General features: G+C 39.2%; 1 protein-coding gene across 17 annotated transcripts in view; it reads right to left on the bottom strand.

The window, feature by feature from the left end:
• Nucleotides 1-13,089, bottom strand: part of DOCK10 (dedicator of cytokinesis 10) — a 299,156-nt gene that overhangs the window by 58,073 nt on the left and 227,994 nt on the right. For all 17 annotated transcript variants that reach the window (XR_016231420.1, XR_016231421.1, XM_051849117.3 and 14 more), the window contains 4 exons: nt 11,590-11,708; nt 10,417-10,486; nt 6,984-7,097; nt 4,528-4,599 (listed from right to left, as the gene is read on the bottom strand). Coding sequence is in view for 15 of the 17 variants with exons in the window: in XM_051849117.3 (XP_051705077.3) it covers nt 4,528-4,599; nt 6,984-7,097; nt 10,417-10,486; nt 11,590-11,708 (375 nt within the window). In the remaining 2 variants the exon portion in view is untranslated. The remainder of the gene's footprint in view (nt 1-4,527; nt 4,600-6,983; nt 7,098-10,416; nt 10,487-11,589; nt 11,709-13,089) is intronic.

The following is a 13,089-nucleotide window of genomic DNA, read 5'->3' as shown; positions in this document are numbered from 1 at the left end:
GCAGCAGAAAATGGCCCAAGTGCTTGGGCCCCTGCCTTGTGTGTGGGAGACTCAGAGGAAGCTCCTGGCTTCAGTCTGACCCAGCTCTAGCCATTGCAGCCATTTGCGGGGTGAGCCAGTGGATAAAGGTTCTCTCTCTCACTGTAACTGTAACTCTGCCTTTCAAATAAAATAAATAGATTTTTTAACAGTGAGTATACACTAAGCTTGCACAATACATGGATCTGTTTACAATAAATAAATAAATAGGCCAGGCACATTCCTGTTATAAATAGAAACACAGAATTTAGAGACAGACTGAACAATACATTCCCAAAGTTTTGGCACTCTACCTTCCATATTGCGAGAATAAAACCATTAAGGCCAGCCTAACAGCAGACATATATAACACAGAGACTTAGTAGTGGAAACAGGAACTGGCTTGGACTGACTTTTTTTTCAAGCCAATTTACCAGAACATCACTGTATAGACATTTTGTGGATCTCATGTTTACCTTAAAAAGTTTAAAACTTATTATTGAAATCAAATAAATTAACAACAAATCAACCCTACTTAAATGACCATACATGTAATTTTTCATTCTGTTCCATATGCCATAGGTGATAAGGATAAACAATTTAGCTACCAAAAATTATCTTTTTAAGTGATCAAAGCACATTTGAAGTTTAGTCATTCATGCTGTTTGTGCCTTAATAGCCATTAAATCTATCAATGCTGACATTTTGTCCACATGGACATGTATTAATACCTTGGGCTTTGGCATTCCCTTTCTCCCTCCTTCTTTATGACTTCCTTTCAGAATATCTTCAAAATTAACTAAAAACCATGCTGATAAGTGCATAGATAATGTTTTTAACTCTCCTCTGGAAGAATGCTGTAAAGGTAGAAGAATTCTTGCTCCAGAGATTATGGAGAGATAAGAGAGGAAGGGAGTGTGGTGACAGCAGGTGCCTTGAGCTGCACAGCTTGCAAAGGCAGAAGAGTCTGGGCTATGGTCTGGCCATGGCCATGAGGAATAGGCTCAGGTTGCATGGGCTGCCTGCATTTTAGGTGTTTGGGGAATTTTGTTAGGAACCTGGAAGATGATGGGATAAGAGCAATTTAGCCAACACAATGGAGCTATTGCTACTACAGATCAGTGTTGAGAAGACACTCAGCAGTTCCCAGGAAACAGGAACTCACCTTATCCAAGAGAGCCTGGGTCACAAGGGAACACTATCTGCCAAATCAAATTGCATCTGCCAAACACCTACCTTCACTTCCTCAAATCTCTCACACTCACCCTTTAGATGACTGAATTCTCTAATGGTGGAAAAAGCCATTCACTTCACAATTTAAAAAGAGGAAACATACAAACAACAGGATAGATTGACTGTGAATGCTTTTGTGTTAAATGATGATCTCAGATCTTTCCTTATTGTGATAGGACAGATGATAACAAAATTTGAAGGTGCTGAGCTGCCGAGAGGAAACCTGAATCTGGGGGTTACCACTGAAGCGGCCGTGAAAGGTAAACCTGAACGATGAAGGTAAATTGCTGGGCACAAACCTGCTGCCTATGATCAGTTCATTTATTCTTATGTTGTTCACAGTTGTACTTTGTGATCTACTTGAACAGGTGCTGCTGGTGGTAACTAGAAGACAATATACTTTTTCATAGATGCAAATTAGGCTCTGAGATCTTAAGTGCTATTTTTTCATCTAGCAAGATAGTGACAGCACATGGATTATAATAGTAGGTTTCCTGTCACCAACATAGCTTAACGACAGAGAGATAAGTCATTCGTATCTTCATGCTGAGTTCTTCTCTTCCTCCCAGATATGAGGCTTTCATCTCTGGAAGTGGGAGAACAGATGCTGCTGAAGAGCAGATGTGGGACCCAGGAGTTAAGAGTTGTAAACTCCAGAGATGATGAAAGGTCCAGCCAAGGCATTTCTCATGCTAAGGTCAAGAGCATGACTGGGGTGACTTGGAGGCACGGTGGGGACCTCAGGCGGATGACCCAGAGGAAGTGGCTGTGAACCCTCAAGCCTGAAGTGTCCTAACTCTTTCCATGAAGAGTCAACATTTCTCCCATGTGAGAAGTCACTGCACAGGCAAGGAAATAAGCAAATACTTGAGGAGTTGTCCTGCTTCCTCTCCTGGTGATTAAATTCTAGCTTAACCCAGCTGTAGACTTGCTAGGCTTAATCAAGGAGGAAACAGAATACATTCCAGGGAGCTATGGAAATTAGTTAGCATGTACCAGCAGGAGCCAGGGGGACACCGCTGGGGCTGGACATTGGGGATGTTTGATCAATGGGCTGGAATATGAGTGGGTAAATCAGAATTCCTACACATGGCATGGGACATTTTTTTTCTTTTCTTTTTTTTTTTTACAACATAGGGTCAAATAAGGTGTCAGGGAATAGGCAACTCAGTCTTAGAGTGGCTCTGAGAATCCTGAGATGGTCTACTGTATGAAGAGTGGAAATGTCTGAATTTCCCCGGCAATGAACAGAGGAAGGAACAGAAGTAGAGGAAAGCGCACATGTGGGAATGAACATATTAACTGAGACCAAGAGAAGGATCAGGTTCCACAGGAAGATCCGGAAGTCAAGGCTATCAAGAATGTGCTAGGATCTACATCACCAAGAAGTTCAGTGGTGTCTCTCCTTTGTTGGTGGGAGAAGCAGTATGGTGTTGGCTCATTAACAGCCAGGAGACAAGTGAATCACCAAAACTAATAGAGGCCATGTGTTGCACTTAATCTTTAGGATTCAGCAGGCTGTGATGATCACAGTAGCGGTATGGCTGGAGGGGCAGTGGGGGGCTTGATTCTCAGGGAGTTGTAGAGCTGGTTAATGACGTGGAATCCTCAGGTATAGTACAGACAGCAACCAACAGTGGGACTACTTCACATCCACACCAAAGACAAGAATAGGTAGTCAGAGGATAAGGATATTCACCCCAGCAGTCAGGATTGCTCTCTGTTTCTAGGCCTGGTGTACACTGGCCATGGAGGTGGCTGGCTCCCTGAAGGGAAGCCCCTGTAACCCTGCACTAAGTACAGTATACACCATGATGATCCCATCAGTGTTCTCCAATGGCTCCTTTTGCCATTTACTCAGGCTACTGGCCACTGGGGAGAGGGGCATACACACTTCAAGAACTGTTGGACATAGAATCTGAGATGAGCACGATATCTAGAAACTAAAAGCCTCACTCTGTCTGCCCTATTAGAACGGGGACTTACAGGGATTAACAATGTGGTCCTGACTGGAATTCTGTTGACAGTGAGTGCCCTGGGTTCAAAGATCTACACAATAGTCATTTACTTGGTACCAAATATAGAATTCTTATTACTGAAATTTATGTTTGGAGTAACCTGTACTGGGTGCTTGTCCTATGGAGCTTTCATAGGAGATGGTCAAGTGGAAGCTTCTGTCACTGTCCTTTCCTCACTAGGAGAATAAATCAGAACAAAATTGCTGATCGCCACCATGCCTACCCCAGGCAGTAGTGTTCTGTGTCACCCTCCCAATGGGGAATGGGCAATGTGTGAGGTCTCCCCTTGGCTTTATCCAAATGAGAATGAAAGAAACATGTGTGGAACTCAGATGATCCGTTTGGATACTTCTTGGTCTTCCTTACCAAATAAGTGTGAACGATCTCATTTAGCAACCTTGGCCAGAGTAGATTACCGGAGGCTGAGACCACTCTGGAATGGGAGTTTGGAGAGTTACCAAGGCCTTCCGTGCTGCTTGCTAGGTTGAAGGAAGTCGAGAGTGGAAATTAGGGAGACAGAGATAGTGTGTTGATGGAGGCCCTCTGAGGAAATCAACTGCTGTGATGAGAACTGCAGCTGACACCACTAACCTCCTCATTTTCAGTTTCCTTTTAGGAAGAGATGTCTGGGGACTATTAAGGGGCAGAGCTATGAGCAGGTGCAAAACACCATGTATACTATGGACTGTGGCAGCCATGGATATACAGAGCTTACATGACTCCAAGACAGAATCTAGTGGGAGACAAAAAAAAAAAAAAAAAAAAAAAAAAAAAAAAAAAAAAAGAGTTGTTTGACCTACGTATCTACTTAAGAATTCTTGCCAAGGTCATTTTTTGTGCAGACAGCACCCACTGAATGAGCTTTTAGAGGTCTGTGAGTTAGATCATCTGTCAAGTGCGGGACTGTTCTAATGAATACCCCTTGCCCTCCAAGTGCCCATCAGGAGAAACCTTTTCTCATTCTGAGGCTCTTCCTAGCCCATCCGCGTTCCTGTCTCATTTTCTTTCAAAGGAATCAGGCCTCTGTATTCCTTTTTCCTTTCTCTTTTTCTATCTGTTTCTCCCAAACAAATGTTTTGTGCTTCCAATTTTGTCCTAGCATCTATTTCTGAAGGGTCTGTATTGATAAGTGCAATTATTTCTCCTACTTAAAAAGCAATTAGCATGAATTGCTAATATTTACAAAACCAATAAAAATTGGACTAATGAGAACTTAATTCTTGCATGATATTTTATTACTATATTCCCATTATCTTACCTGAATTTTATTTGTGTCAATCAGGTACTGTGCCATTGATTTTAGGATAATTGCAAAGAAAAACCATGAATGCTGTTAGGAATAAGAAAAGACAAAAAGGAATTTATTATCCCATGGTGAAATAATGATAATTTTGTTTTTCTTTATGTAATATTGCAACATGTTTATTTTAGGCATATTCTTTGAAATGAAATGCATCAGATCAATAACATATTCTCTACTTTATTAGGATCTTTATAAAAGATTAATGGTAAAATAAGGATCAGATATTTCAGTTACACTGTATATGTAAAGAATATATTCCCTGATCTGCTCCCCTTCCCATGACTTCCACCGCAGTTATGAATTCAGTGCTAATCATTCCCTCTATGGAAGGAATATTTAGTTCTTCCTGCGGCAGAACTTATAATTAGAGCCATCCTAGAAATATATTCTCCTTCATTCAACAACTTCTGTTTATATCGAGACATGCAGCTGAGGGGCACATGTTGTCATCACATCACACATATAAAAACACAATTTATTTATTTATTTTTCTATCAATGGGCATTTGGATTACACTCAAATTTACAATGATAAAAACAATGCTTCTGCGGATTGTTGAGTACATAGTCCTAACTCCAGAAGACTGAGATGAGTAAGAGCAGAGATCAGCATTCCAAAGAGGCAGCTCTGGCTTCATGATGTCACTTAGTAGTATAAAAAAAAAAAAAAAAAAAAAAAAAGAAATGGCTGCCTAATATCACAAGTGAAATTCTTGTGGTTAGGAATATTAAATTAACACAGGCAGAGTGCAACAGTTCCCTTTCTTGCTTCTTATTAATATTTTTAACCATGATGACAAATGTTCCAACATTTGTCTCTTAATTCCTCAGGCACTCTGGCTTGCCTGACCTATCTTCCTTAATCTACCAGGATGAATCAACTTGGGCCTTTGTTTTCGTCTGAAGACATAAGAGACTACTCTCCCACCCTTTGGAGCTCCACGGGCTGCCCAAATTCTCTTCTGTAGCTCCATGTTTCACTGCTTTCTGTCTATGAAAACCAACCCACCTTACCTCCTGGAGCACACGACCTGTCCTCAGCCAACTCTCCTGAAGATGCGATCTTGCCCTCACCTCATTTTTGAAAGGATCTCTGACTTTTCCAGGGGCAATCTGCTGCTGGGCAGTGCTGTCTTTATTTTCACCCCACCATAGTCTATTCTCAACATGGCCAGCAGAGTGATTTGCGTTTCAAATCACGGGGAGCTCATGTCACTCTGCTGCTGAAAATGCTTCCTGGTCTTCCTCCAAGTGGAAGTCAAGGACCTTGCAACGTCCCCTAAGGCTTTGCTGCTTGACTGATTGCCCAGGGCCTCTCTGGCTTCATCTGAACTCCTTTCTTTGCTCACGCCGCTCCAGCCACAGTGGACGTCCTCTCTCCTTCAGATTCAGCAGCGAGGCTCTGCCTCTTAAGACTTAACAAGGTATTTCCTGGACCTCTGATGCTCCACTCTAAATGTTCCCAAGCACACCCCCCTCCCCTCCTTCACTTTGGGCCATGTATTAACTTCTCACGAGACCCATCCTTGTGTGAAACTCCAAATATTAAATATTGCCTTTCAACTTTAGCACTCTGACCTAGTTTCTTTTTTGACTCTATGTCTCGCCTAACAATATGATTTTGTAAGAATATCTAGAGTTTATTGTTTTTATTTGTGAGCTGAATGTAACCTCTTCAGGGCAAGGGTCCTTATTTTGTTCTCTGATGCATCCCAAGTGCTTAGGATTATGCCTGTTGGTGGAAAACACTTGCGATGTATTTATTGAATAAATGGAATGAATATACTCATAAGGCTACTTCAAACAATTAAGTTCTTAGGCTGAGAATTTTAGTGAACTGATGTTGACACAGATTGAGCCTGGCTTCTCTTTCAATTTGCTACTAATCATCTGTCAAGTCACAAATTAAATATAACTTGGCACTGATTGGGGATTCTGTAATAATTACAGTGGCCATTTTATAAACCTTTCATCATCTCTCTGTTCTTGTTCCTTGAGATGCTTGTTCTTCCACTTTGCAGGACCAAAATATCATTGTTATGCTTCCTCTCTGTTGTCAGCATATTAAATAATACATCATCAATACTTTCCTTAGCATTTTCACCCTTACTGTGGCTAAAATCCCAACAATTTTATCTGTGCTACAGTTAGCATTTTTGAATATTCTAGATCATTCTTCACAGTTACTCATTTTTGTCTTTAGGCCAAAGCATTTCACTTGGACCCATTCTTCATTTTTTCTATGATCTCTTGACAACAGATATATTTTGCTTAATATTTTTATGTTACAGTCTCAGTATGAAGCATGTGCCAGAAATAAGAGAAATCATCTATGGAAATCAACAAATCCTATTATCTTTCAGAGGTGACAGTGACCTACCCCTCGTGCTAGTCATTGAATGACCATCCTACCTTCAAGACATGCTTCACTGTTATTGAGTCATTGGACTTCAAAAGACCAGTCACATTTGCAGCCAGTTCTTCATGTATAGTTCTCTCCTTGTATGAACTGGTCTTGAACACAAACTGAAGAAAATCCAAAAAATGAATAAAGTTAACTACCTTTTTAAAAAGCTTCACACATTAAGTCACATGAATAAGCCACGTCAAAATTATCTACTCATGCCACATTTTGTCATGAAAGAAATGAGAATAGTGGTATACATTTGTTCCTATTTAGAGATTTGCACGGGTGGGGCCTTGCTCACCTAAGCTCTCCTTGAAGTTCTTTTTGTAGAAACCAAGAGAAAGTGCCAGAGAGCCATTTAGCAGGTTCAAGGATACATGGGGGGCTTTGACACCCACCTACTTAGGACACATTCCCCTTCTTCCTTCCACTGGCAACAGGTAGCATGGTAGCAATTCTTCATCCTGAAAGGGTAGAGCACCCACTCAAATAGCCAAGTGGGAAAGCAGGTGCCTTACAGAGGCCTGTAGGTGAGCTCTCTACAAGCCCAGGGATTACCACCCCATGCTTAGACACAGCTATCCATGGATTCACCAATATTGGCTGTTGATAAGACAATAAATGCTGCTTATTTTTCTCAAAAGCTTGGTTTTGGTATACACTATTAAGTGTGGATAATCTGATTTTCATGCTTCTTAGTATCTTTTAAGAATATAAAAATCAATTTATGTACATATATATACCAAATGTAAAATGTTTACTATTATATTGTAATATTTTATTTCTGAATTGAATTTGGCAAAAGGAAGGGCACTTCTTCATAACATATAACTTAGACTTCACTGAGTAAGGCAAGTAAGAGGATGACTCAAAGAGGAGGCGTATTTGCCTGTGTGTCTGTGACCAATTCTTTGAGCTTTGCAACACATCAGCACCCAAGTGGTCATAGTGAGCCTGATTTCTCCAAGCTCATTCCAAAGGAGAAAGACAAAGATAATGAACACAAGAAGCTAGCTAAACTCAGCATTACATAATTTTTTCCTCTCATGGATTACACCTCAGAGGCGGGTAATATCATCAATTCTCTAATCCCATACACAGCTATTTAGTCCAGAGAGCATTTCAACTGGCACTGGAATATTCTTATTTTTAGAAATCTATCAGTACCACAAAGCACTGTAAACCATGACATTTAAGTAAGCTGACTTTAGACATACATATTTGAAAAACATGGTGTTTGTGTATATTTTGGGCATTGTAGATGGAGTGAGTTAGCAGCATTTAGCACCACTGAACTTGAAATGGTGTTTCCTTTGTTTCACAATAAATGTAAATTACATTGACTAACACATTTTTCAAGAATACCCAAGCATGCATTGGTACTAGCTCCTGAAGATTCACTGTGCTCCTAGACATGGGGCTTAGTATTCATCTATAAACTAAAAAATAATTTTCTCTATCTAGGATTAAAAGTTTAGACTGTTTGGTCAAGATCAGTTTGTCAATCGGGTATTGTGGCAAGAGTCCAATCACAGAACTATAGAACTGGATGTAGGTCTGGTCCATCTCATCTCAAGCCACAGAGGAAAAACTAAGGTTTAGAGAGGCACAAGGCTGAAGTTACCATTTAGCTTTGACTAGCATCTATTACTTGTTAGTTTAGTGCTCTTGCAGGAGAAAGTTTAGTGCTCTTTCTAGAGTAAACTGCAAGTTGACTACATTTATTAGTAGGCTTCTATTTAGATATATGAAATGATATCATAAAATATCATTAGGAATTCTTAGCTGGATGAAAATCCATATAGGTATATTGATGAATTTGAACCACTCAAAACAAATTAAATAATCAGTTTTCCATATTATAAAATGAAATTGACATGTCAAGATGTTTCAGATGTTCCGGCTAAAAATAAAGGCTACATGTAGGCACATTTCCAATGCATCCAAGGTCATCACAGAGTCTGAGATTTGGCCATACTCACAAGGACTTGGCTTTGTATACCACAAAAATAGTCACAGAACTATAGGGTTCCTAAGATAATTTTCAATGATTCTATTGGAATGAGGAAAATAACATTTGTGTTGAAATGGAGATGCCTGGATATAAACTGGATCAAGGAACTGTTCATCTCAGTTTCTCTGGAGATTGAAATGGAAAGCTGAAGTAACTGTTGAGGGGGTGAAAGTGCCCCATTTGGTGTGTTGCACGGTAAATCAACTGATTTCCTACGAAAGATAAGTTGTGATACTATCTTAAACAGAGCAGACACTACAACGGCATCTGTATGTGGAACTGCCTTTCTGAAATTGAAATGTGGATTTCATTGGGTAAAATTATGGCCACAGGCAAATTACTGCGAAGATTACTTTTGGGGACTTTAAGGAAGGGCACCGACCATGCTGTGGCATTGGGGAAGATGGTCAACATTTCTGGCAGGTAGAAAATATGTAGACATAAAACTGTTAAGAAAAATTTCTTTTCAGATATCATCTCAGCGAGTTCACTCTATAATGCAATTTCTATTCACTTTGTTCTAAAGGAGTGTTGGTTATGCTTTAAAAAACTAAGTTTCCAGCACAGAAGATCCTTATTCTTCTCTAGGAACTTATCTAGATATCCAGAATATATGTCTATCCGTATATGTATATTGTTAGAACATTCTTTTCATATAAAACAAAGCTGATTCCTCAAAATGATTTAATCTATGCATAAAAAGCAAAAATGTAGGTCCTCTATGTATTATAATTTTATATACTCTTATTTATCTCTGGACGAACACTTTTTTTCATTCAAGAAACAGACATCTAGGTAGGAGCTATGCAAGTGAAAACATCATCACAAGTTCACTGGCATTAAGTCACAGGCCAACTGGAAATGAGAAAAGAAACTTCTCCAAGTGAACACTTGATGGAGGACACTGAAGAAGCAGGTGCACACTGATGGAATGGGCAAGTGATTCCATGCCAGAAGATAAAGGACTTAACATACCAGAAGCAGGTACAAATATACAGTAACTGGGAAATGAAATAATGCCTGAGAAAACAATAAAAAGAGCTAAGAAAACGTCACAGAAGAAACACAGAGCATTCAACTTCAGAGTTAGGGAATGACTTTTTCAAACCAGCTAGGACTTTACTATGATTTTGAATTTACAAGGACGACACTTTAATTTTCTCCTCTACCCTTTTCTTTCATCTTTTCCCATATAACTACTTATGTGCACATGTATACACTATTTATACATTGATAACATTCAAACAATACACCTAGTCCATTAATGCAGAGATGGAATTCTAAGTAGTTAAGAGGAATTCTTGATGTGACCGTGGTGGGCACTGTCCAGCTAAAAGAGATTCTCCCACCTATTGCAGACAGGAAGTGAGACGAGCCACACAGCACAAGGGAGTCTAACCAATGCCCAAGTGGTGATTTCATACCTTAATGTATGACTGGACAGAATGGTCTAGCTGCTCCTCATGGCACTTGGCCACAATGTCAGTCAGAACCCTGGAAAAACAGAACTGTTCAGTGGATTTTCTGGAGGAAGCAGAAAAACACTGCTTTAGTATGTCACTGGAGTGCTCAGAAAACTGGGTATTTAATAGTTACTAAATGAGTGAATGAACCCATTCCAGACTTCTCCTTCACCCTCCTCATCCTTCAAACTAGGTATTTAGTATTCAGAATACCTGTTATCATTTTTAACTGTCACACTTTTAAACACTAAGACACAAATATTGTCATATGGTTTTGACATCACACTGGAGACTTTTTTGCTTAAGTTGAATGTGCAAATTATTTTTTCTGATATTGTCTTCTTCGAATAAGGATTATTTTTACCATATAATTAAATGTAACATTTTTAACCTCTATTTAAGGGTAGTATTCTATTTTATAAGTATTTATAGTATTCTGTTTTATTGTCTCTCAATCTGTAGGCATTATATGTGCTTTTGCAAAAATAAATTTGGATAAGATGCTGTTGTTTTGTTTTGTGTTTTCCCTTAGGTGAGTTTAGATTTCTTGAAATGGTGGTATGAGAGGATTTTTTTTTTACCATTGACACTCCCATTTGCCCATGGCTTCAGTGCCTAGGAATATCTCAGAATTTCAATAGCTCTAACAGCTGAAATGTTTAGGAGTTTTGTCAACACAGATGCATACACTCTTGCTGAAAAGAGCATCAGCTGAAGGCATAGTTGGAAACTTTTACTTTGGGTTCAGAAATTGTTGGTTGTGGAAACAGAAACACTTAAATTTTCTCAAACCTCAGTGCTCTATGTGTAAAAAGCCATACCCGAAGGTTATATATACTGCATGATTCCAAAAATATATTTAACATTACCCTGGGGAAAAAGGCAATAAAGGATACAAAGGAGCTTTCTGCATTATTTCCTACAACTGTGTGTGAATCTAATTAAAAACACAAAGAAAAGCTTAAAAAGAGGTCTAAATATTAATGATAACGAAAGGTGATTAGAAGGTAGGGATTCAAAAGTGAGAAATGCTAAGTATTTCTTAAGTGAGACGTGTTGCCTGTTCAGTCATAATCAGGGTATGTGCAACCACAGATTATACAGTCTTTTGCCCCAAGGTTGTATTGTGGATACCTGGTGATGGTTGTGCTTATTTCATCCTCTTCATTCTGCACCAGCACCTTGAAGAGCTGATTCAAGATTAGAGGCAGAAAACTCATGATTGCATGGATTTTTTCCACGTTCAATAAATTCTGTAGTAAATTGGAAGATACCAATTATATTTACAACATAATCTGGATATTAAAAAAAAAACTTACACACATGAAATAAAGTTGTAAAACTCCTAAAGGAAAACATAGAGGAAAGTTCCATGACAGTGGTCTGACAATAATGTTTTCTGTAATGACCCTAAAAGCACAGGAACAAAAGTGAAAATAAAGCTTATGGAATGGGAGGGAAAATGTGCAAACCACACATTTGGTGAAGAGTAGATACCAAAATATATAAGGAACTCAAACAACTCCATAGCAAGGAAGCATTAACTGAATTAAACAATGGTAGGACATTAATAGACATTTTTCTAGAGAACACACACACATTTCCAATAAAAGTACTCAACATCACTAATCACCAGAGAAATGCAAATAACATCACAATGTGTAATCACCTTACACCTGTTAGGATGATTATCATCAAAGGGTCTGGAGGTAATGAGTGCAGGAGAGGATGAGGAGAAAAGTACAATTTTGGTGGGAATGCAAATTAGTAGAACCATTGTGGAAACCAGTATGGAGGTTCTTCAAAAAGCTAAAAAAATAAAACTACCATATGGGGGCCTGGCACTGTGGTGAAGTAGGATAAGCCTCTGCCTGTGGTGCCAGCATCCCATATGGGCATTGGTTTATGTCCTGGCTGCTCTTCTTCCGTTCCAGCTCTCTGCTATGGCATGGGAAATCAGCAGAAGATGGTCCAAGTGCTTGGCCCCTACATATGTGTGGGAGACCTAGAAGACCCTCCCGGCTCCTGGCTTCAGATCAGCCCAGCTCTGGCTGTTGCAGCCATTTGGGCAGTGAACCAGCAGATGGAAGACCTTTCTTTCTCTCTCTTTATCTCTCTCTCTGTAACTATATCTCTCAAATAATTATGTAAATCTAAAAAATCAAACCAACAAACAAATGGTGCAACAATCCCACTATAGGTATATACACAAAAGAAGTGAAAATAGTATGTTGAAGAGATATCTTCACTCTCATGTTCATTATGGCATTATTCACAAAGCCAGCATATGGAATCAACCTAAATGTTCATCAACAGATGAATGGGCAAAGAAAATATGAAAGAAGTATACACAATGGAAAAATGGAAAATACTCAGCCTTAAGAAAGAAGGAACTCTTGTCACCTGGAACAACATAGATGAACTTGGAGGACATTATGTTATGTGAAAGAGAGTAGGAACAGAAAGACAATTACTGCATGATTTCATTTATAGGTGGGATCTAAAAAACTTGAACTCGCAGTAACAGTGTAGAATAGTGGTTACCAGGGATGGGGTGTTGGTGGAGGGTGGAACAAAGATGTTGTAGAGATGTGGTCAGAGGATACAAAAGTCCAGCTAAACAGGAGTAACATA

Source organism: Oryctolagus cuniculus, chromosome 3 (genome assembly GCF_051225735.1).
Source record: "Oryctolagus cuniculus isolate XC-2025 breed Fujian yellow rabbit chromosome 3, ASM5122573v1, whole genome shotgun sequence".
NCBI classification, from domain to species: domain Eukaryota; kingdom Metazoa; phylum Chordata; class Mammalia; order Lagomorpha; family Leporidae; genus Oryctolagus; species Oryctolagus cuniculus.
Note: the sequence above shows the minus strand (reverse complement) of the source record. Positions and strands in the feature narration are given on the sequence as shown.